The sequence below is a fragment of the Gobius niger genome (assembly GCF_951799975.1).
Source record: "Gobius niger genome assembly, chromosome: 3".
In the NCBI taxonomy this organism is placed as follows: domain Eukaryota; kingdom Metazoa; phylum Chordata; class Actinopteri; order Gobiiformes; family Gobiidae; genus Gobius; species Gobius niger.
Window position 1 is genome coordinate 18,526,945 of NC_136854.1, and position 24,700 is coordinate 18,551,644.

The 24,700-nt window shown below is 39.9% G+C and overlaps 2 protein-coding genes across 2 annotated transcripts; one reads left to right on the forward strand and one right to left on the reverse strand.

Moving 5' to 3' along the window:
- Nucleotides 1–88: 88 nt before the first annotated feature.
- herc3 (HECT and RLD domain containing E3 ubiquitin protein ligase 3) lies at nucleotides 89–16,469 on the reverse strand. Its single transcript, XM_079553880.1, has 24 exons — nucleotides 16,124–16,469; nucleotides 15,690–15,849; nucleotides 15,365–15,441; nucleotides 14,805–15,026; nucleotides 14,500–14,591; nucleotides 13,989–14,119; nucleotides 13,747–13,893; nucleotides 13,584–13,659; nucleotides 13,018–13,142; nucleotides 12,876–12,935; nucleotides 11,318–11,429; nucleotides 10,738–10,927; nucleotides 10,223–10,386; nucleotides 9,975–10,088; nucleotides 8,999–9,022; nucleotides 8,783–8,881; nucleotides 8,442–8,612; nucleotides 8,076–8,219; nucleotides 6,667–6,833; nucleotides 5,779–5,845; nucleotides 5,316–5,398; nucleotides 3,967–4,150; nucleotides 2,887–2,989; nucleotides 89–1,488 (listed from the first exon to the last, which is right to left on the reverse strand). The coding sequence occupies exons 1-24, from the start codon at nucleotides 16,344–16,346 to the stop codon at nucleotides 1,280–1,282; spliced, it is 3,144 nt and encodes a 1,047-aa protein (XP_079410006.1). The 5' UTR covers nucleotides 16,347–16,469; the 3' UTR covers nucleotides 89–1,279.
- A 2,334-nt stretch (nucleotides 16,470–18,803) lies between these two features.
- On the forward strand, nucleotides 18,804–22,959 carry ppm1kb (protein phosphatase, Mg2+/Mn2+ dependent 1Kb). Its single transcript, XM_079553862.1, has 6 exons — nucleotides 18,804–19,313; nucleotides 19,440–19,540; nucleotides 21,198–21,363; nucleotides 21,449–21,593; nucleotides 22,293–22,427; nucleotides 22,558–22,959. The coding sequence occupies exons 1-6, from the start codon at nucleotides 18,862–18,864 to the stop codon at nucleotides 22,687–22,689; spliced, it is 1,131 nt and encodes a 376-aa protein (XP_079409988.1). The 5' UTR covers nucleotides 18,804–18,861; the 3' UTR covers nucleotides 22,690–22,959.
- Nucleotides 22,960–24,700: the final 1,741 nt, after the last annotated feature.

Genomic DNA, 24,700 nt, shown 5'->3' on the forward strand with positions numbered 1-24,700 from the left:
TTGTTAATTGATCTTGGCTTTACGTTTGCAGTCCATTTCCCTTAAAACCACGGTGAAACAACTCACAGATAAAGACCTCCTGATCCGAGCTTGCGCACTCATTTTATTGGAAAGTGGGCTGAACAGAGAACCTTATAGATCCAGTAGATATGCAAAAATGCAAAACACATTTCTGTAACATAATAAAAGGTGCAAAAGAAGGTTTTATGGACCATTGCATAGGACTAAACTGCAGAAGAAACCGTTATGAGGAATGAAGAGAGGACATGCACTAATGTAACGTCATCATGTTTACAAACTTGCCCAAGATCAGCCCGGTCTGACTTCACAATCGCTGAGCTGTTTCATATTGCTGTAGAAGTTCGTCGTCACTTGTATGTATTGTATATGTTGTAGAAAAATAGATCAAGTTTATATTCAAGAGCTTTTCATACAGATCAACACATTTCACATCAACGTACGTCACTTTGAATTCAGCATCTTGGAGTAAATACAGATTGGCTTCATACATACAACCATGTCTTTGTTCGTAAATAAGCACTTCCTAGTTTGCAAAGGTACGCTAGTCACAATTATTGTTTCTAGGATTTACTATGGTTATCATTTGCTTGCACACATGCACACAGACTATATCCACGTTGAGTGTCCGTGTAATAAGAAGGCAACACTTTTGAAGTCTGAGTCGGCTGAGGCTGTCCATTCTCCTGCAGCGAATGAAGTCTTTTTTCCCAAAGTCAGGCAGAGAGGACATGCTGGTTTACAGGATCCATACAATGCGCCCGCAACTCAAAGTCCAAGAATTAAAACTAAGGAACAAGTCTAAACACAAACGGATAAAACGGTGTCAAAAATAATCCCTTCTGTAACTTGAATAAAATGTTGTAAAGTGACAAAAGCCCATGACAATAAATCAAGATAAAATTTCTTACGACAAAAAATACATTTAAGATTAAGTAGAAAAGATTTTGCTATGATATTTAATGTCTAAAGTTCACCCAAACACGGTTTCCTCAACTAAGATTTAAGGATCCAAGCATAATCCCATGCAGAGCTCACTGACAGCATCTCTGATTATTCTCATTAAAACATCTTCCAAAACACCATTCACCTTTGGCCTGGAAATACCCTGGTTCTGGCCTACACGAAGAAACTGTTCTGCGCGCAGTAGAACACTTGCAACGACATTTTAAAGAGTCGTCGTCCTGTCTCTCCCTCGACACAAACATCGGGCTGTTCAGTGAAAAGTGCGTTGAAGCAGTGCAGCGGGACCCTGGCGCGTTCAGACCAGACTGAAGCCCTCGTACTGCTCCACGGCCTGCGTGAGGCGCTGTTTCAGGATGTCTTTGGTCTGGTAGCGGGGCATGTCCAGCAGGTTGTAGCAGGTGTGAGCCACGGGCAGATAGTGCTCCTCCGCCGTGGTGGACTGAATGACTATCTTTAAGCTTTCCATTCCATGGATGGGGATGCGGTCACTGCCAGTGAGGAACACTGCGAGAAAAGCACATTCACTTAAGTCGCATGACAGAAAGCAGTGAGGTGGCTTTTATATTGGCCCCTTTTCAATAATATGAGGAAATAAATAATCATAGTATCTGTGAATAGTATCAAAATATCACCAAATGATTGCTATTGCAACATTTAGTGATGAAGCCACAACACTGTATATTGCAAAATCAATGAGGTCTTCAATCTTGTTTGATTGTTTGTTTGTCTGTCTGTATACTTTATTAATAATAATAATAATAATAAATTTTATATATTATTGTCCCCATAGGGAAATTTGTCCTCTGCATTTAACCCATCCTTTGATGCCGCTGGGGCAACCCCGGGAACGGCAGTGCCGCGCCTGGGGACCCATCTCCATGATGTGGAGCCAGGCTGGTGGTCAGAATCACCTGGCTGGAGGACTCACCTATAGCACATGTTTTTAGTGGTAGGGGAAACCGGAGTACCCGGAGGAAACCTACCCAGACACGGGGAGAACATGCAAACTCCACACAGAAAGGCCCCATCCTGGTGGGAATCGAACCCGGGACCTTCTAGCTGTGAAGCGGAGGCGCTAACCGCTATGCTAACGTGCCGCCGGACCTGACTGAGATTTACACTTTTGTTGCCAACACAGACAGAAACAAAGGTTTTAGACACAACTCCCCAATGTAGTTCCATTAAAGCTTTGTTTTTGTTATGATTGAGTGCTTTTTAAGTGTTTTTCAATATTTCTTTTAGTTCACGTTGAGGTCACTCACACACTTTGAAGCCCACATCATTTTTCAAAACAAGTAAACATGACAAGTTATACAAAGAAAGTTAAGTTGACAAAGAACAAACATAGCATTTGTCAAGACTAAATAAACAGGTTTGCCTATTTGCATCACGTTCCTCTGTGCTATAAACCTAAGGTCATACGGCTTAATAATGCTGTTTCTGCTAGAGTGGCTTTAATACCATCTATGGTGCCAGATACAAATGTAAGCACGTATGTATGTTAGCTCCACTGCTGTGTGGATGCTACCAAGATGTTGCTATGGGAACTATTGCCATCACGACTGCTATCCTCACTTGCCCGTCACAGTCATTAAACTGAGAAATGCTGATCAGATCTGATTAACCTTTTCATTTACATGAAGTCATGGTAAAAGAATGCTCTGCATAGAAAATCTTATGGTAAACAAAATATCCAACGCAAATGACCTTTATAAAATACTATCATTACATTCTGCTGTGCTGGTATACAACGCACACATTACACATTCTTACACATTTCATCTCTATTTTCTATTGTTCCCGTCATTAATTACATAGTCTGAACCTGCTTATTACGGCGCATATAACTCACTGGAGGACGGACAGCATGAGAAGTAAATTGGAGGCTGTGGCGGTGCTTACATAAGAACTGCTTCTTTTTCTCCAGAGGAAACTCATGGAAGACTTCCCAGAACAGCCTCACAGTTGGATGTGTGGCTGAATACTCCCCTTTGTAGACCGCATTCTGAAACATAACAACAGCCATTAGTCATGTGCATTTTGTTTAGTTCTATGCCTTATTTTCTGTGTTGGGGATTATTCTGAAACCTTTGTTTCAGTGCCATTGAGGAGGGGAAAAAAAGGTTTTAATCAACTATCTCAATCAACCATTTTAATGAAGGGCTGGACAATTCAATAAAAAATGCAATTTTATTAGTTGCAATTAGCAAACTGCAAAGATTTTTATTATTTAGGTAATACATCCTCTGGAGATAAACAAAAAACAAAAGTCTGTTTCCATTAAGACTTAAAGAGACTAGATGCAAGATGGTCATTTTATGCCCACTACTGCCGCGCAGTTGTGGTGAACAGGTCTGGACTCATTCCACACACTAGGACATGGCTGGAACATGTAGGGGGCTGAAAATACTTAGTTTTAACATTTTTAAACTCCGTATAGTCCCTTTACGTTACCATGTATAAAACTTTAAACCTTCTTGTGCCAGTTTAGTAGTTCGTTTCAAGGTAAATGCTTCAGGGTAAAATGGGTTAAATGTGCGTTGTGAACTAAAATTGATTACCGGTACTACCGTCAAACTTGGCCTTTTTTTTCTTTTTACAAATTGGTGCAGATCAATTTCAATATACTTTCCTCTTATATAATACAAAATAAGTAAAAAATGTATTACTGGTATTCTTTTTATGCAATAACTCACTCAAATTATTTCCCTTTGATAAACTGTTGTAATGATCAAAATCAACCAAACGTTGACAGTTCCTCCTCTGGTTTAACTTTGGTATTTTGTGCATTATAGCTAACTTATTGACTTTAATGTAATCCGTGTAGTGTCCTGTAGTTAAAAATAGCATGCTAACTGGTTATGCATTACATCCGCTCCAGTGTAAAGCTAGTGAGTAAGAAGTAACCTATTTCTGTCCTGTGAGCACAGCCTGGAGCTTCTATTTAAGTGCAAGTGAATGACACAGCATGCGGCCGCGCACCTTCTCCATCTCGTCCCAGTTGTAGTTGTTGTTGCCCACCACCATGGCCATGAGCTCAGAGGGCTGGAACAGCCACAGGATCTCTCCTCCGCACACTTTGAGGAAACCGCCGGAGAAGGCATCGTACTGCTCGCTCACTGAATCACTGAACACGTAGCGCAAGTACGCGTCCACAAACTCCTTCCTGAAACACAACCACGCACAGTCATTTGTTTCGTCTTAAAACAAACAAAGGAGGAAATAATTGTAGGACACAGACCGGGCCTAACATTTTAGGTGTTTTATAAACCCTTTAAAATACCGTCTATTGTCACACAAGCTCATCCTTTTGCGAACTTGTGCAGAGACACAGGTTTCATTGTAATATTAGAATTGTAATAGTAGCTGTACTGCACGTGCTCTAGTGTCACGTTGTTTATCTGATGTACCCACTGTTGTCAATGTCATTAAAATCCCCTCTCAGTTCTGTGCCGGCCAGGAAACCCAGGTAGGTGTGTGTTGTTTACATTACAAAGTTGCTAAGAGGGGATTAAATAGATAAGCGCTTCAGGACACTACATACTCATAGGGCACCTGATGTCAACAAATGGTTAAGATATGGGACACCCAGTTCTTACGTAAACGCTGTGGTGTTATGAACAAACAGCAGAGAAACTCAAGATTTTATTTTACAAAGAGACAGTCAAGTCTAACATAAACTTGGCAGACGTGATGAAACCTTAAGTGAAATTTGCATGATCGATGACATAGCTTCGAATATAGCATGGTGTCGATGATTTTCTTATGGAATATTAAAAATATAACATAAATCATTCAGAAAAAGGGTCTCAGCCAACAGTAAAATAAAAATAAAGATAAGAAGACTTTCAAATAATTGTTTTTCTTGAGCCAGATTTTGCGTAATGTAACTTATTGCAGCACCTTTTCATGGTTAGACTTACATACTCCAGTTGGAAAGCTTGGCATATTCGAAACTAAACTAAACACGAGAAACATATGTGCAACAAAACTTCTGGCAGAACAAGTAACTACATAAGTAGGGAAAATCTCTAACAGATCACACCCAGTCACTAAAGAAACCTAGGAATATTTAATCTGCCGAACAGCAGCCTCGCCCCAAGTGATTACTTCACGTCTGCCCGCTTCATCCTGCCGTTTTTGGGACACATATTCCTGCCCATTGCCGGGATATTAATGCCGCAGCAGCTTGGGCCATCTGTTTCACAAAGCAGGCAACTCTCAGTAGACTACGCACAGAACACAATGTCATCTATGTCAAATATTTTCCTCCAAATGGGGTCGGGCCGTAAACAGTGAACTGGGGACGGATAACTCGGCATAAATGTCACCTGTTGTGTTTGTCCACGCTGATGTTTTCACCTCCTGGGACCAGCTCCTTTACCTCGGTCATGCCGTAGTTTTCCCTGGTGATCTGACGGAGAAACAAAAACATGCATTGTATTTAAACTGCTGAAATATGGCATCAAAGCTGTCATGGAGAACACTCTTTGCAGTGTAGGCAGAGTAATGCTTATGAAAGTTTGTATATTGTATATTTGTGTAAGGGTAAGTTAAGACTGTAGGATAGCGGTGGGACGACATCTCTTCAGAGCCAGATGTAATGAAAGCATGCGTGTAGTAATAATTAGCAGCTTTGTTGACAGTTGCTGTTGCCTCATAGCGCCATTAGCTGTCACGGTTTTTGCACAAAGATGCTGTTGGCACTGACGCTGTCGTTTTGCTCTGTGCATCTGCTCATTTACTTTCCAATTAATGTAAATCAAATGACGTGATGTTATCGTTACAACTCACAGCAAAGTTGAGTAAAAATGTCTCCTCTACATCATTGCCATCGTAGTCCAAGAGCTGCTGAAGACTCCTGGAAAAGAATGTGGCAGCAAGACGCATGAACAATGTCAGAATGTTATGAAATATGAGTTCAAAAAGACGTGATTGTGTGGTGCATTTATGTATACATAAACTACACAGAAGCACACGAAGAGTACAGCAAGTCCACCTTCACAATAAGCAACAAACCATTAGAATGAACAAACAACACCTGTCTGTGACAGAATAAACAATGTCATTAATTATGAACTATTCTTGACAATGACACTTCTTGGAAATGATCTATTCCAGGTACAAGGAATGCCTCTGAGAAAAAAACATTTGAGCTGTCGGACAATGAAAAACCGCACCTTTAAAGTGAAAGTAGGGCCAATACCTCTTCGTATAATATTCCATGAATGTGCACATCCTCTGTGAGCAGCACCATGCTGAGATAATTGCTCTAAATGAGGCTGGTGATTGCACAGTGTGACTAATCAGTGGACACGAGTATGTTACGCTAAACATAATCATCAGTCTCAGAATTCTTCCAATCGAACCTTTCTTCTTTATCATTTCTCTCTCAGGGGTAAATGAAGGCCTCCTCTCGATGTAATTGCCGCTCTGCCGTTGTGCATGCAGAACAGGCATGTCTAAGCGATCCTTGGCCCCACTTGACATTGCCTGGCCTACAAGTGACAACTGCATGCACACACGACACGGACAAACGACTGAGCGGATAATATACATTGATTGCATGTTACGTAACAGACAAGCAGACACTAAAGACCATCACACTGACGGGTTTAGAAGTCAGAGATGACGGGGGAGGATTTGGACGGGGGTTTTCGCAGTTATTGAGGGTCGTGTTACCTGGCCTCAGTGGGGGACAGCTCTTTGAAATCCTCCAGCGTCGGTGAGACTTTGAGCAGCTTTTTGTACAGCGCTAGGGGAAAGTGCAGGTCTACCACAGTGGAGTTGTAGATGGCCAGGCCACAGAGGATACCGATCAGGTGGAACCAGTTTGACTCTACAAAACACTGACAAGAACGTGACTGTGTTAACAGCTTTGTCAGCTAAGTGGAAAGTAATCGAGCACTTTGATTTATTACAAGGCATGGCTTTACACTGTTTGAAAAGAACACATGTGCTGTAGATGAATTAATGGAAAATCACTAAATGCATGCAGTAAATAAATAATTTTAGCACATAAAGTCTCATCGTTATTACTGGCTCATACTGTCATTAGTAACGTGGAGATGTCTTCGGTTTGGCTTTGAGAAATGCACTATAAATGAATTGCTGTGATTGGTGGTTGCAAAGATCGTGAGGAGGGCCCCAGACATTCCTGCTATTTAATAGAAAGTTGCTGGCTCGCAGGGCAAGGAGATGGGCGTTTGCCTTTAGAGTATTACTGTACTATAATCAAGGTGCTGTTCCTTATAAAAGAATCTTTTAGGTCAAAGAGAATAATGGTACCTGCAGCATCCGCTAAGCCAGAGGAAGCTTTAGTGCTTAAAAGCAAAAAAAAGCTTTGGCACAGTTTGACATTATTGTGACTATGACCTTTAGTTTCAAACTCAAACCTGACAGATGGTTAATCCTTTTTCTGCAAGAGCATTTAGCAACTCAAGTCCAATGTCATCACAACTGAGACATGATGTTTTTGTTCGATATTTCTAATATGAAATGATTTATAGGAATGTTTCAGACTAAAAAAAAAAGAAATAGTAAACAGTAGGGTTGAGACAAAATATCGGATTGGATTTGGATCGCAATACTCAAATATATCAATATATCAAAACTTTTTCAAGTATGGCAATACTTTCAATACTTGTGTTTAGAGGCATTTTTATCCTGCACACCTTTGTTTTCCAGTAACAGCACTTTGTTACACTTTATGTTAATGCTCTTTTCGATCTTAACACTTCAGTACATGTCAAATGGCATTGGGTTTATAAACTTTAGACACATGGCTGTTTTCTTTTTACAAATGTTAAGGTAAACATAGTACAAATCATAATTGTATCGCAATACGTGTATCAGATTGTGACAAAAGTGGGTCGTCTCAGCCCTAATGACCAGGCAGTTACAATCTAACAACATGTTCTAAATGTGAGGACAGGGTTCAATCAGCATTTTGGAACTTGATCACCTGCGATGCCATTCAGTAAACATATTATGCAGCTCCGTAATATGTTACTGAATGGCATTGCATTCAGTAAACATATTATGGATGTAAAAGATAGCTGTTTTACATAATGCATTGTAAAACAACTTACTTTGTCTGAGAACCAGAGCAGGTTGGAGTCTTTGTAATGGGTGAACATGCCATAAACTGGATCCATCAGCTCCTTCAACAGCAGCAGGAAGAACTCCTTCGTCACTCCTCCTGCATCTACTGCCTCTTCTCCATCAAAGATCACCTAAAGTAAAAAGAATAAAATAGAAGTAAGCTTTTGTATTTAAAAGTAAAAGTACTTCCCCCACTTTGCCTCCAGTGTCTGTGTACATTGGTGTATGAATGAGAGAGTGAATGAATGAGGGTTTCCTTGATGCAAAGTGCTTTGGGTAAAAGCGCTATACTGTAAGTTGAGACCATTATAATTTGAAAATGTGTGATCATTTACTGTATTTAATTCTCTTACCTTGAGGGGTTTCTTGAGGTCCACATCAGAGTACATGGTGAGTTCACGAAGTGTGTCACTCACTAAGTGGTCCCTGCGCACGTGCAGCACCAGGTACGGGTTCCTTGCCAACTGTGGTTCCAATGTGAGCAGCATAAATACATTGTGTAGGTTTGCACCACTGACAGCCATCTTGAACAAACACAAACAGGCATTGCAGTGAGTACAGTAGCACTTGAACACACATTTAAGAAATAGACACAAAAATTAACATTTTTAGGGACAAAGATTTAAGCCATACTTGCAAAAAGTCATTATTACGCTGCAAATACAAATCAAACACTCATAGTGCATCGCAGTACCTGCATTTGCAGCTCTGCATCCGTCTGCAGCATGGTTGTCTTGGCTCGAGCATTCAGTATAAATGGGTAGGCACATAGGTTCACTGAGGGAAACTCATTCTGCAAGATGGGGCCATATTAAAAAATGTTGTTAGGGTTTGCAAATAGTAACTTAATTACTCAGATGAAGTTACAATCTGAAGCAGAAATTTACAAAAAAGTTAAATGTAGTTTTACCTTAGATGGAGATGATGTAGTTTTCTAAAGAAAAAAAAAAAATCAAATATTTTTTTTAATAAATAAAGGAAAGCTACATCGTTGAAAGCAGACAGTACAGATAAGCCTTTTCGGGCGTCCAGTCTTGCGCCGGGCGTACCAACAGCGTTGCTCAACAAGAAGTTGGTATTTTTTGCGTGACTGAGCACACATGTAAAGACCAGATAGGTACGCATCAACTTGTCTAAGCTCAGGTAACATCTCAGTAAGGAAAACCGGTGGCCTCCTTTAAAGCAGTACTAAGTAACTCTTCCCCCTAGAGGCCATAAGCGCAACTGCAGGTGTCGCAGCAAGTTACGATTTTTTAACTTATTAATTGTCTTGGAGAGTAAACACTACGCTGACAGGAAAGGCGAAGGGAGATAGGGTTACTGTGCATTCAATTATACAATGGAAATCTTTTTTTTCACTCAAACTTGGCTGTAAATACTGTTTAAAGTGATGTTAGCCCGCAGTTAGCTTTGCCCGTTAGCATGTTAGCTTCTTCTTCATGATTCCGTTAGTGTGTATTGCTTTCTCCGGACCGGTGGCAGTCAAGTTGCAAACATGGTTTTCTGTCCAGAGACACCAGGGGGGGATGAAAGACCCTCCAATCATCCCATAAACACATGTATTACCCCCACAGGGGCTACGGAGAGGATTTATTAAGGTAAACACGTTACTTAGTACTGCTTTAAGGCTTTCATTGTGGCACAATTAATTGAATGACCTTTAATGCTTTTTAATGCCCCACGGAAACCCTGTCTACAGTCTGTGTTTAGACATGTGAGATCAGGTCCTAAATGTTTGAACGCGATATATAGAAGGTTCTAAGCCCGGACCTTGGTTCGGACTTCCAGCTATGAAAACGCCCTTAGTGAGTCAAAGCCAGAATTAGCATTTTGCTTATAATAAATATTTTAATACAACTGAACAATAATGAACTTTCACTACTCACAATGTCGGCTCGGCTTAAAAACCACTTGAGGTAGTCTTCCTGGATGTCCACCAGGTTGGTAATGTCAGGGATATAAAAACTGTTGTAGTCTACATGCTTGGCCTTTAAGTTTACCTGGCAACAAACGAAAGCCATACTTCACTTAACAGTCCCAGGGCCCACCACAACACAAAAGAGCTTTGACAAGAAACACAATGCATTTCCACTTATTGTGCAACAGGACAAAACTGAATGAGGAGACTGGTTACCTTGTGAAGTTTTTCCAGCAGTCTTAGCGTAGCAAGAAAATAGTTTTCATAGAAAGCAGGCACGAGCACAGTCTTTCCAAGCGTTAACATGAAGACTACAATACGTTTGTACATGTCCACCATTCTTCTGAACACACTGCCCTCTACAAAACACCACCAGTTATCTAGAAGGGCAAAGAGTGCATAAATAAGTCAAAAATGTGACAGCACTGGTTTCTATTAAGAAAAACAACAACCTGCCAATACCATGGCAATTATAACGGTCGTTAAAACCCACCCCAATATGTCATGTAAATATATCACCAAATACTAGTGCCTCCAACTTGTATTCCCCCATGAGTTAGTTTTACAAAATAAAAACAGCACACAGCAAGGTCACTATGGGACAAGTGCCTAAATGTTTACAGACTGTGTTCAATGTGGGAAAATTTATAAGGCTTTATATAGAAACGTACGAGCTACTCGGGTGGAGATCTAAGAGGGCACTTGACTGTGTATCCAAGCAAATTAAATACCTAATACTTTGCTGGGGTTGGGGTCAAGCCGCAGTATTGCCATTGCAAAAGGAATGGTAAGGCGAATGAAGTTCTTCGAGTCGTGCATTAACGGACACTCTGACAAAATGAGGTAGATCCTCATGGCTTCGACGTCAGGCGGGGACTTGGGCAGCTGGGGGATCAACAAGCTCTCGAAGCTCTTGAGGGCCTATCCCAAATGGAAGACAGAAAACAGATCAACACGAGGAAGCCAGTCCATATGAAAACACATTGTGAAATACATCACGGTCTAAAAGATGGGAGAGGCTTTTTGTGGGCAAAAGGGAAACCACATACACTTAAAAGACCACATTGGTTTGGCCTGTATGTGTATGAATCTCAAACCTAACATTACCGGCTAATGCTAGCAGTTATGACTCATTTTATGCCACACATTTGCAGCAGAACATATTGTACCATCAAAACAAACTTATTATTTCCCTTTTAGTCAGAGTTGCTTGAGGTAAGCCCTATGTATGAGTTACAGGGAGTCATGTTTGCAGTTTGCATTCTACAAATAAGAAAAAAGCAGCAAAAATGCAATTACAAAAAGATATACCTGCTCCAGAAGTCCAGAGAACGGTGGCTGGCAGATCGCCTCAAACAGGACCCTTACAGAGTTGATATCGATACCTGGGATCTTTGGATTGGTTTTGAAATGGGCATCTTCACTGCGAAAACAAACCAATAAGGAAGTGTGAGGAGGCATTTAGGTTATTACTACTAACATTGAAATGGGTCAGTAAATAGATAGAAAGGTTTGTGGATAAACCCTGATAATAACAGGGATGCCTGGGATTAGCATGACTTTTTTCACTAAAGACTCTGCACAGACATACACAACATATGAATAGTGGCTGATATGTGGACTGTACACAGCCTATAGGTACGTATTTAAGTCTATCCTTAGTATGTGTCTTACAGTGCCTGAGAACAAGGGAGAGGATGTACCAAATGTTATCAGAAAAGCCAAGAAAACCCTCAGTGGCCAAATCACACAATAACACTGGAGAGTTACACTTATAGTCTATGCTGTAAACATATTATACAGATTGATACATACTGTAGTGTATACCAGGGGAAACATCACAAACATGCATTATTACTTCTGAAATCTTGGGACATGTTTACAGCCTGAGATTCAGAAGAACAAAGGCTTCCCAGCCTTTATGCCACTACTTGCAGAAAGTGAAAGTCTGCTGATGGAAAACTTTGGGGTCAAACACTTGACAAAGCCTTTTGTAGCCCTCATGTTCACCATGTTTTGCACTAAACAAAGACATGATATGAAGAGGTCAGGTACAACACTTAGAACAATGATTATTTGACAACTTCCCATACAATCTATTGAGGGGGAATTGAAATATGAATGTCAGATTAAAAGCAAAAAAAGACTTGACTTTAAGAGGAAGTGCTACAAACCTTACAAACATATGAACAGCACTCAACTAACAAACAGCGCGTTAAGGTCTGTATCCAAGGGTGACTGCAATGTTCCTGAAAGAAAGTCTGCCTTCTCTCAATCAGCCTTTTGCTATAAAGCAATCAAAGAATAGAATGGGCTCCCAGACAATCTAAAGAACAATGCAGATTTTCATAGCTTCTCACAGGCAGTCAATGACTGGCTTCTAGATCACCAGTCCTGCTCACACTAACAGTACCAGACGGATATTTGGCCATCAGATGATACCCTCACAGGTACCATCTGATGGCTGTAACACTGTATTGAGTTTTATGCGTTTTATGGACCTTGAAAACTGTCTTTTTGTTATGTAATTTTAAATTTGTTATGTAATTTTAATTGTGTACTACAGATGTACATTAGCATAGTGCCAAATCTGGTGCAGCCGCCTTTTTAATGCAACGTCACATTGTCCTTATATAAATAAACTAAGCTAAACTACAGGGTACTCAAGAGTGATATTTGATATGCACAGCATCTGTGCTTCTTCCCATTCTTCACCTGCTTACACTGAGCATTAAGCTTCACAAGCTCCACTATCATATTTTAATAGGATAATCTATACAGCTCAAAATCTCCCATCTACATCAGGGTTTATAAGGACACAAGTAGATTCCCAGAGAGTAGACACTGCTGTAAATGCTTAGCTGTATACCTTTGGTCCAAGAAGCTGCCATTCCAACAAGCCGTAGATGAAAGCTGAATGATGATGTCACTGAAGAAGAAAACATCTTTACATATAGTATGAACAGCAAGCAGACAAATGATACTGCATTTAAAACCTGTCATTGACTTACTTCGTGACACTGGATTCTGTGCTGTACATGAGCTTCAACCTCCATGAATTAAACCGTTCATAGTTGAATGGAGAGAGACTTTTACTGATAGTATTCAGTCTGAAATCTTCTGGTATGACTGAAGTCTGTGGAGCGTGATAAGCCGTTATGCGTAGCAGTGTTTATTTCAGCGTGTTGGACTTGTGGGTGATTTGACTGTGACTTATGACAAAACATGAAGGAAATTTACCTATTCACATATTTCGGAATAAAGATAGTATTTTGATTTTTGCTGCACTTTACACCTGTTCCAGCAATCTCCAATCAATTGCTTCAGGGTATGTCTAATATATAGCAAAACTGCCATCAAGTGGTAACAAGCAAATACTGCAAGGAGACTTTAAAAACTAAACACGATTCATTTACATTGGTCTTTTTGAGGGTCTTTCTAAATAATAAAAGCAATGTCAATTTTCATCTGATTAATAAGCGATTAACAAACAAATAATTCAGTACCAGTCCTGTCCTGTAAAGGTTCAGTTATTTGAAATGTTGGTCCAAAGTGACAGAGGAGGATTACTACGTACCTGGTCATACGAGTAAAGTAAAAAACTATGGTCCCCTCCACAGATAATGTTTGTTATTGTGCACTGCTTTGATTCTGAAAAAGGAAAACATAAAATATATTAGTAGGGGAGATACAGCTCAAGTTACACACAGTAAAGTGGGATAACATATCGTTTGTTCTCACCTTTTTGAAAACATCCAATGAAAGGAACCCTGACCGGACATGGGCTTTTAGAATCCCCCCACATCCCTGTACCGAGCTGACCAAAGTTGTTACACCCAAACGCATACACCAGACCAGAGGAAGGCACAAACGCCAAAGTGTGGTGTCTGAAAGGGATTAAGATTGATTGATGCTTAGTCTAAAAAAACACACATCTTTAGATAGATATTTAATATAACATTTAGAGTTGTAGACACTTTACCTGCCACAGGCGATTTGGGACACCTCTGTGCCCATGAGCTCCAGCACTCGTCTGGGAAGCAGCTCATTATTGCTTGACCCATGCCCCAACTGACCCCAAGACCCCTCCCCAAAGGTAAACAGGCCACCATCCTGGAGAGTAATACAGTACATCATAAAAGTTAGAAAAACAACACAAAAAAAACGTTAAACACTCCAACCATGACATTTATTTTTAACCAAGCACCAAGTGTGAAGAAACAAAAGAGGCAGAGATTATAAGACTTGATCTTCTCTGCTCCGTTTCATTCGTACTGTATTGGCTTGGCGTTATTGTTGTGATTGTAAGATGTCACTTTTGAATTAAATAAATAAGTAAATAAAATGAAATGAAGACATTTATCCCTAAATGTGCAACTGCATTCTATTCTTCCAGCATTGGCCAAATACTTTTACCAATGTATTCGTTATTACACAAGTGTCTCTCTTTCTAACTTAATCAACAAAACGATACTTTGCATTCATTCACTCACCTTTGTCAGAGCAGCAGTGTGTTCTTCTCCACAGCTGATGTAAACCACTTTCTGAGAGCGCAAGAACTTGATGTGACAAGGGACTGCACGATCTGAGTATGAGAGAATAAGGTTATAGCCAAAGACATTACAATCTTCTTGAATGTTCATGAATGTTCACATATTCCTCAGTTTGTGTGTTTGGTTTATCTTTTAAATTAACACTACACAAATATTTTCAACATTCCTTTTTAATGACATTTGCCTCTGAGATAATGACACTGATTATGGTGGTGAAGAATATGTATCAATCCAGGCACAATTACCTTGTTTGTCGTTTAACCCCAGCTGTCCAGCCCTGTTCTTGCCCCAGCCAAACACGGCTCCAGACAGGGAAAGTGCAAAGCTATGGTCGCCACCAGCTGTTATTTGTGCCAGAGGAATTCCTGCCAAAGACTTTAATGGCTGAGGGAACAGCTTGCTGGGCTCTCCTTTTCCCAAACCAAGTTGACCACTTGTGTTCTGACCCCACGTGAAGAGCTGACCATCTGAATAGAAAGAAATATTAATCCATGAAAAACAAATGAGGGCAAGTGCATCAATGGTCTGGGGAAATCATAAACGGTGACTGGTGCTTTTCAAGGACAGGGTTGAATATACAAGAAAACCAACCAGCTGGTCCATGTTTAAAGAAATTACTTTTATTTTTTTATAGACTCGAGTGCCTCGGACATTTTTTGCCTTTTGAGCAAGTCTTAGCTTATATTAAAGTAAGACTTATATTAGAACGACTAAATATTAGTTGGGTATTTCACACCAACAGTAATGTTGGAAACAATGCTTGTTATTAAATATTCTACAGAAAGAAGAGAGGACTGTTTCCAACCTCTGGAAAGTGCAATGCAGTGCTGGTTTCCACACATAACTTGAGAGATACGATGATCACAGAGCCGCTTCACCAGTCTTAAGATAACAGAAACATCGAAAATGTGAATAACTTACAACATGCATCCAAGTAACTTTTTCTAGACACTCATTACTATATCTAATAGTGATTGCTATTACTAGTAAGTATTGTAATGTGGTTTACTTACTAGTTGTAACTGGTGACTAGTTGTTATCATGCTACCAGTTTAATGGCTAAAAGAAACTAAAGCAACTAATTCTGTGTCCTATTCCTAATGTAGAATGCAATTGCATTATTTGCTCACCTGGGTATTCGCACAGTTGTTTCTATAGATCCCAGACCGAGTTGGCCACCTTCTCCAGCCCCCCACGCAAACACCTGACCCTGCTCACTGACCGCCAGAGAGTGGGCTTGGCCACAGGATATCCTTGATATTTTCTGTGTATCCAAAGCCCCTACTAGTTCTGCAGACATAAAAATGCACAAGGCACAAAAAATCATGAGGAGATTGTGTAACCACTTTATTGATATTAAAATAACCATAAAGTTATCAATCTAAATATTTAAACTTTTAACAAAATGTCATAATAAAGGCCATAAGCCTTGGCTTAGGAAATAAAAAGAGATATGTGTGTTGCTTCTGTTTGTGCATTAAACAGTATTTACTGGACATTACAGATAAACAACAAAACATAAAATTTTGTTTAACTTTTAAACAACACAAACTATTAGGCTTACCTGGAGAAGTCCCTGGTTTGTCGTGCCCAAGCTGCCCACAGCTGTTGGAGCCACATGTGTATACACTGCCATCTTGAAGCAGAAACACAGTGTGCTCTCCTGCACAAGTGATCTCCTTCAACCCCCTTCCAAAGAATACCTGACAGACCTTTGGCTCATACACTGGATTTTTCTCCACACCCAAGCCCAACTGTCCATCTCTTGCATTGCCCCAACACAGCATAATGCCGCAGGTGACAGGATTAGTTGCACTTTACAAGTTGGGTAGAGTGCCTTACAGATAGAAGATGACAAAAATGTCTAAGCTTGATCACAGCTCCGCTTCTTTCTTTTTATGTAAACTAAAAACCTGAAAGAAAGACGATTGGTAATTTAGAATGCAATATAAATGTACTTCCATCTAAATAATACACAGAAGTATTTAGGCTACCAAAAGATTTAGACAATGTTTATTATTTTAACATCATACACAATGATACCAGCACAAGCCAAAGAAAGAGACAGTCCCAAGAAAACCTGCTACTGTAATCCCTGCTTAAGCAGCTCCAGGTTCTTATTGTCGATGCACAGTTAACATGCATGTGAGAGACTGACGTCAGTTTCGAGATATTTAGATGAAAAACAGTGATGTGATCAGTGATCACTGGCTTCAATATTTAATATACTGTACCAATTATCAACTGAAAATCGCATGCACTGTTCAGAAATACAACTGTGTGCCTTTATCAAAAACATAAAAGTAGGCACAATGCAACACAACGAGAAATAGAAACCACACAACTTTAAAAGACAGAATCGAGCACTGCGTATGTTACAGTGCGACGCGCAGTTTGGAATAATAACCTGCTCATTAAAATGACCAAGCAACATTTTCAATGGCTAAATATTCAAGCGTAACATTTCTGGACACATTTGTAACTCTTTATGCGCTTAAAACCCAATGGCTTTGCTCTTCAGTAGCATTGTTGGAGAAAACATGTAAACACAACATGTAATAAAGATAATACTCAGCTAGCTTAGGTACCATTTTAGCAAGCAACATAGCGTTGACTTAAATCCACACAAACAAGTACAAATCAGTAAGTACCATCGTGTAGGTGAAATAAAGGACGATTAAGCATTTACCACGCCATATATGAAAGCGAGTGCCATTTACCTGGACAAATTCATGCTGTATTTTGGGCGTTTGGTTTCGGTTCACTCAATCAGGAAACAAACGAGGAAGTGCCACTAACGGCTACGTCACTGAAGCAGTGCTGTGATTGGCTGACATTAACAGCAGATTGTGGTACCGTAGACGCATGGGGGAGACGGCGTTTTTCCCCCCCTTTTTTAGGACCTCCATCCTTGACTACTGACTACACCCTGACTAGACCCAGCAACACTGGCCAGGGACAAATCATTTTAATGAATGTGGCATGGTGAAGTAAAATTAAAAAGATGAAGGCGCTACGTCTCAAAATACAATTTTAACTTTTCAAGACATACATTGTGTTTTTGAGCTTCTTTTGACACCTAAGTGAAGCGTAGAATCGTTTACATGAACAGCTTAATCATGCATGGGTGTTCTATAATTTGTATTACATTTAATTGGATGTCTTAGGATTTCACTGAAGTCACATTAGTCAATTCATTCATCATCAAAAATTCACGTGTTCCGTTTGGTTCGTTTTTTGCTGATCAATAATTGGTCTATCCAGCTGTCACTCATGTGGCATTGTCCAGTCAAGCACAAGCCTTTAATGGGCGTGAAAGAGGCGTCTTTGTTTACGGTGCTCTGATTGGTGCGTAGTCACATCACAGGTCGTGTTTGATAACACCATGGGTAACACACACACTCTCGCTGCTGCTGCTGCTGCTGCTGTTGTACCGCAGAGACGAGAGCGCGGTGTTTTCATTTAGTGTCATCACGCACATCTCATAGGCACTTCCAGATAATCAACGGAGAACATATACGGAAGGGTAAAGTATATCATTTATTACACGAAATTTCAATTTCAAGGGTGTGCGAACGTTGGTGGAGTAAACGTTGAAATTGAGCTAAGGCTAACCACACAGTGCTAGCTAAGCTAGCATAACACGTACACAGCGAGCTAATAAAAGCGTATAATGTTCAAACTGAAGATATAACACTTCTTAACATGTTGTACTTACATAGAACCTGGTTTCCACGAGTTTTCAGTCACTAAATGCAGATAATCTTATCTCGTTGGTCACGCCTATTCCTGTTTCATTGTTCATTTTACAAATTCCTAACTTGTCAGTTTATGTCTCATTTATGGATACGGGAAGATGTGGTAGACTTAAATACAATATGGTGCTTTTTTGGATACACCGCACACAGGCCTATATGTTCTCATACGGAATGTTTACAAAGTCAACACACTCAAGCTAAATACACGTTGCGCTGATCGGCTTCTGCAACAAGCTGAACCTACTATATGTTAATTTGCATTGTTTTGAGATGCATAATTTGGGGTTTATAGCTATTATACAGTATTGGTTGCTCTACAATTTGGCAGGAGATGTAACAGATTAACACAAAAACGATACAATGTGACTCATTATATTGTAAACGTTACCTCTAAATGTGTGTAATGATTACTAGTTCACTGCAGCGTTTAACCAAGCCAAAACATTTGTGTGCTAGGGTGTAAAGGTCAAGTAATGACAAGAATGTGTGTCTCTGTGTGTGAACAGAAAACCCTGCTCTCTTCACTGTTTGCATCAACAAGGTGATGTCAAGAGTCTGTCTTGCCCGACTGGCCATGTGTACCAGGCCTCATGGCCGCAACCCCATTTTTCAGATGGCATTGATCCCGCTTCAACAAAATCGTCAGAGTCAGACAAGGAGACAACTTCACAGCCCTTCAGAGAGGCGCCAAAGCAACACACGCTTTGACCCAGACAGCAGTGGCCAACCCACTACCTGGGACTCTTTTGGCATTTGGGACAATCGTATTGATGAACCAATTCTGCTGCCCTCAAGCATCCGCTATGGCAAGCCCATTCCCAAAGTGAGTTTGTCCAAAGTTGGCTGTGCCTCACTTATTGGTCAACGCAAGGAGAATGAAGATCGCTTCCAGGTCTCCCAAATGACTGACCGCATTATGTACTTTGCTGTGTTTGATGGCCATGGAGGGCCTGAAGCAGCAGACTTCTGTGAGAAACACATGGAGACCTTTATTAAGTAAGAAATGCAATTATCACATCCATATACAATTATGTAAGTGCTAGTTGAAGTGTGTGTGTTGATCAAACAAAAGTCATTTTGCCACAGCTGCCATTAAAATAATGACTTTTGTGATTGTTTCAGGGACCTTGTGTCAGAGGAGGAAAATCTGGCAACTGTTTTAACTAAAGCGTTTCTTGAAGTCGACAAAGCTTTTGCGAAGCATCTCCACTTCTTTCCAAATTGTAAGTTCTGTCATGTTGCACGTACATTTAATGTTTTTACATGCATGCTTTGAAGGCAAAGTTTGTCATGGTGTGCAAAACTAGGGGCAAGGTTGATTGATTCAATTATTCTTAAGTGAGATATGTTTTTTTTCTTTTTCTTTAGTCAAAGTATTGTATGCTATAAAAATATGAACGAATATTATAATATATATGTGTATGATCGACTCATTAGTGCACAGACTCTACACATAGATCATTAATGTATGAATGAACATTTGCACGTGTCGTTATATTCAACAGAATTGGGTTTATTGTAATGGCTGTTGTTTTGATTGTCTGTTTCACTGAAGAACAATATAATGTAATGGAACCCTCTAAATCAGGGGTAGGCAACGTCAGTCCCGGGGGCCAAAACCAGCCCTCCATCATAGAACAGCTGGCCCTCAAGATGATTTTGAGGAATATTATTACACAAATCAGAGATGTAGTTTACTCTAGAAACCCATTTAGGTCATATATATTGTACAACACTGACATTTGTCCGGGAGGGGTCCGGCCCTTGGTCTTTTGACAATTAATAAAATCAGCCCTCCACCAAGCAAACCTGCCTACCCCTGCCCTAAATACTCAAATATACTAATCTGCTGTAACATTGCTGTGAGCAGTTCTTTTCCTGTTCATTTTTTCCAATGATTCAGACAGAAATTGTTCTGAAAACAGTGACAGTAAAATTCTTTTTGTATTTTGATCAGTACTAAGTAGTAACCTATGAAAAAAGCCTGTGTAGAAGGTGAACAAACTGAATTGTTTAGAAATTATTTACTAAAAGAACTCTAGTTGTAATTTCTGTTTTGACAGCTAGTGAATTTATGTGGCCCTTCATAGGCCAGGCTGTATGAAATGTCCCAATATGCCTGTGTGTGTGCATGTTATCTATGGCAGTTGCTGAACCAGCTCAGAGCTGGAAGCCCTTGGCACCAGTGTGGATGACGAGAGGCTAGATTTTGAAGGAGAGTCCAGCGGGTCCTAAATCCTGGACTACTGGAAGGTTCCCTATCTTTCTCTCAGTTCTATCTATCTTCCTTTTTCTTTTCTTCTCTTTGCCAAGAGTATCTTGCATCTTCAGCATCTCCAGAATCAGTACATCTGTTTGATTATGTGTCATGTGTTAGCATCAGAGCCAGTCCATGTCCTGAACGGAGGTTTACCAAAAGTACTTTTCCACTTTTATGATCCAGTTAGAACCATAGCTTTAAAGCTGTTCATGTCTTTTGGTAACTGTTCGACTTATACAAGCATTTGTCTTCCTTCTTAAACTGCAACCATGTATTCCATTAATAGTACATGAAATAGTACTTTGATGGTAATTCTCACCGCTTCATCTTATCTTGCTTACTCCTATTTATCATATTTCTGAAATCTAGTAAACCTGTGTTCAGAGTCTAAATTGAATTTACTACTCTATCAATGCCACTGGTGTGTCAGCTGTGTAATGCATCTTACATAGTTTAAATATTGAACAGAAAATTGCATGTTTACCTGGCTATTGTTGGCTCTTGTGATCCCTCCCACCCATGTATTGTGTATATGAGAGTGAGAGACACCATGTGGTCCAAAACAGAACTGTTAAAATGCTTTGTGTTCTATTCTTTAATGTTTTTGAATGTTTGTGCAGCACCTGCCACAAATGCAGGCACCACAGCCACTGTGGCCCTGCTGAGGGATGGCATTCAGCTGGTGGTCGGCAGTGTGGGAGACAGTCGAGCCATGCTGTGCCGCAAGGGGAAAGTCCTAAGACTGACAGACGACCACACTCCCGAGAGAAGGGATGAGAAGATGAGGTACATAAGTCTGCTGCATTACTGCAGTGCTTTATGTTGTACTAACTACATATGTGTGTGTCTCTTATCATGTGTTTGCTGACAGAATAAAAAAGAGTGGCGGTTACATTACCTGGAACAGTCTGGGGCAGCCAAATGTCAATGGCAGGCTGGCAATGACCCGCAGTATTGGGGACTTTGACTTGAAGACAATGGGTGTGATTGCTGAGCCTGAAACCAAAGTGATCTCTGTGAGTTTACCAATTAATTTATTCATTCTCTGTAGTCATTTCACTTTGCAACTACAACAGCATGAAGATAATGTTGTTTTTGCTTAAAGGAACAGGCGACCGTTTTTCCATACTGAGATATGTTCTTACCTGAGCTTAGACGAGTTGATGTGTAACTGTCTGGTTTTTGTGCGTGCCCGTGGAATAGCGTGGTAGCTTCTACCTTCACCCTGTTTGGAGCTATAGGAATACATTGGGAGAGGCCAAATGCTGACAACATCTTTGGTCTTTTTGCGTGACTTGAGGGCACACAGTTCTTCCATACTGTGATATGTTCTTACCTGAGCTTAGACGAGTTGAGTTGTACCTGTCTGGTCTTTGTTCATGCCCATGGAAGAGCGTGGTAGCTTCCAACTTCACCCCCGTTTGGAGCTATGGGAATTTGCTGGGAGAGGCCAAATGTTAGCAACATCTTTGGTCGTTGTGCATGACTGAGCGCACGCACAAAGACTACCACAGGTATGCATCAACTCGTCTAAGCTCAGGTAAGAACATATCTCAGTATGTAAAAACAGTGGCCTGTTCCCTCTATATACGGCAATCCAAAAAAATATATATAATTATTTCAAAATATTACAAACAATGCTTATATTTATATGTAAATACTTCATCTTTAATATTAAGCAACAATGATTTTCATTCACTGTATATATTTCTTAGCTGCACCCTGTCCATGACTCCTTCTTGGCCCTGACGACAGATGGCGTCAACTTTATCATGAACAGCCAGGAAATATGCAATGTCATCAACCAGTGCAACGACCCTAAAGAAGCTGCTCAGAGGATCTCCGAGCAGGTCAGAGTCAATGCCACATACCCTTACAATGTGCATGCCAGTTATGGACCTGTAAAGCCAGCAGGTGGCAGTGGGGAATAGGCAAACTGGTCAGACAACCTAAAGTGTATTCTTATGCCATTTCTTTCAGGCTTTGCAGTACGGCTCAGAAGACAACAGCACAATTATTGTGGTTCCCTTTGGCGCGTGGGGAAAGCACAAGAGCTCCGACCTAAGTTTTTCGTTCAGTCGGAGTTTTGTGTCCAGTGGTCGCTGGGCGTAATTATCAGTTGAACTTGAATGGTCCCTGGGCCCAACTAATGTGTGCAATACCGTCGAACTATGGTGCTCTTTGTGCGCTATTCTAAAAGCAATTTGCCCAAAAGATATGGAGGCTCACAGTGTTAAGACTAGAATGATATTTTTTAGTCTTTGTGTTGTGAGAGGCAGTGAGTTCATGATGTGCACTAAACAAAGCATTCGTACAAAGCTGTATTGACTTATAAGCCAATGACCTTATTTAAAGTTTCCTGATGGTAGTCAGGCATGTATATTTTAACACATACACTGTAGTCTGCGTTACTTAAACAAAAACAGTAACAAAAATAAGTACACCATTTAGGAAATGTTTAGTTTGATCTAATTTATAATTGTATTAAAGTTTGATACTTAAGTCAGTATGTCATTGTCTGAAACTGTTAAAATGTTACTGTTATTGCTGTGGCTTTTGTTTATTGGGGGAATTAATTACATTATTGACCATAACATGACTTGAAAATCACATCAGACTTCAAAAAAAATATTAAGGTCCCTCTAGACTGCAGCCCCCAAAAATGTTCACATCTGAGCGAGCGTTTAGTTGTTTGTTTGATTGAGGCAATTGTGGATAGTTGGACCAATGTAACTTTTCTTGATATACGTCATGCAATTAAAGCTGCTTTTAAGATTTTTCAGTGATCACCTTGAAATGCATAAAATAACAATTAAAATACATAACAGTTTGGGAGTTTGGGAATTTATGCCCACAAAATGTAATATTTATCAATTAAGATCACTTGAATATTACAAAAGTAATATTGGTTGCAGAATTCATTGTAATGATGTGTATAATGAGCAGTGTCTTGCACAGGCTCTCAGAAATGCCAGGGTACATCGATGTACATAAGAGGTTTTGTATATAATTTTATTTATGTACGTTGGAAAACTGTTGAGTCTGTTACATACTTGCACCAATAGAGACTTGTCTGTGTTTGTAATTGTTGCAGAAATGTGTATTTAGAAATGCAAAGCACACTTAATGTGGCACTGGAGATCTGTTTGTGAGCCATGTAAGACGTTGTGAATGTTTGCTGCCAGGGCTGTACAGGAGGATTCAAATCTATTGCCATGAAGGCTGGGCAGTTTCGATATTTCAAATTCTAATATAAATGCACTTCAAAAATGTCTGACAGTAAAACAATCTATTTGATTTATCTTACTTCAAATTGAGAGGTTTAATAATACTGACTTTAAATTCAAGTAAAGTACCGTTAAGTCCTGAAAATAATTAATGGCAACCACAAATGAGTTTGGCGAACTATTGTGCAGCCCTGTTTGCTTCAATACCCTCCAACCTTATACAATAGGCAATCATTAGTCTGTCAAGTTTCACATATCGACCAACATGCTCTAATCGTGGTGTTCCCCAAGTCTTCACACCAATGATTTTTGTTTTTTATATCTTTATGTTATGTAATGAGGATGTTCTTGTAGAGTCTTTTTGTGACTCTCTATTGGTATAATTATTTTTTGTTCAAATTATTCTCATAATAAACATCAAGATAAGATGAACTAAAGGTGTCTGAAAGTTTTTGAATGCGTGTAACTGCATTGACTCTGCAGACTTGAGTTGTTGCGGGTCAGTCCTGGCGACACAAGGGTTAAAGCAGCCTCTTGGTGCCGTCCAATGGAGTGTGAGTTGTCTGGTAAAGCACCTGTCCGCGCTGTCATGAGCTGATGTTGGTCATTCTGAGGAACCAGACCACAAGAGCACTCAGGACCGCGCTACCCTTTTCCATTCATGCCTCAAGTCTGGTAAGACACTTTTTTGACTGATGCCATACACTCTCATTGTGGACTTCATGTGAGCCTCATGTTCACTTATTAGGGCTGGCAAAAAAAAAACCAGACAATTTCAATAATTATTGTCATAATTATTCAATAATTATGACAAGCTACAATTTAAATGCAAGGACTCTAGTAAACCGGTCCTTTTGTGTTAATTTGACATTTGAGGCAAAACATCAAATTTTTGG

What these genes read in the sequence shown, in the direction of transcription:
- herc3 (XM_079553880.1), bottom strand. Translation starts at nt 16,346, where the DNA reads ATGCTGTGTTGGGGCAATGCAAGAGATGGACAGTTGGGCTTGGGTGTG. An exon ending in GGGGTTAAACGACAAACAAG is followed by an intron (nt 14,592 to 14,804) that starts GTAATTGTGCCT and finishes TCTCATACTCAG; the next exon opens with ATCGTGCAGTCCCTTGTCAC. An exon ending in GGCAGCTTCTTGGACCAAAG is followed by an intron (nt 11,430 to 12,875) that starts GTATACAGCTAA and finishes TTGTTTTCGCAG; the next exon opens with TGAAGATGCCCATTTCAAAA.
- ppm1kb (XM_079553862.1), top strand. Translation starts at nt 18,862, where the DNA reads ATGTCAAGAGTCTGTCTTGCCCGACTGGCCATGTGTACCAGGCCTCAT. An exon ending in CACATGGAGACCTTTATTAA is followed by an intron (nt 19,314 to 19,439) that starts GTAAGAAATGCA and finishes TGATTGTTTCAG; the next exon opens with GGACCTTGTGTCAGAGGAGG. An exon ending in TCTCCACTTCTTTCCAAATT is followed by an intron (nt 19,541 to 21,197) that starts GTAAGTTCTGTC and finishes ATGTTTGTGCAG; the next exon opens with CACCTGCCACAAATGCAGGC.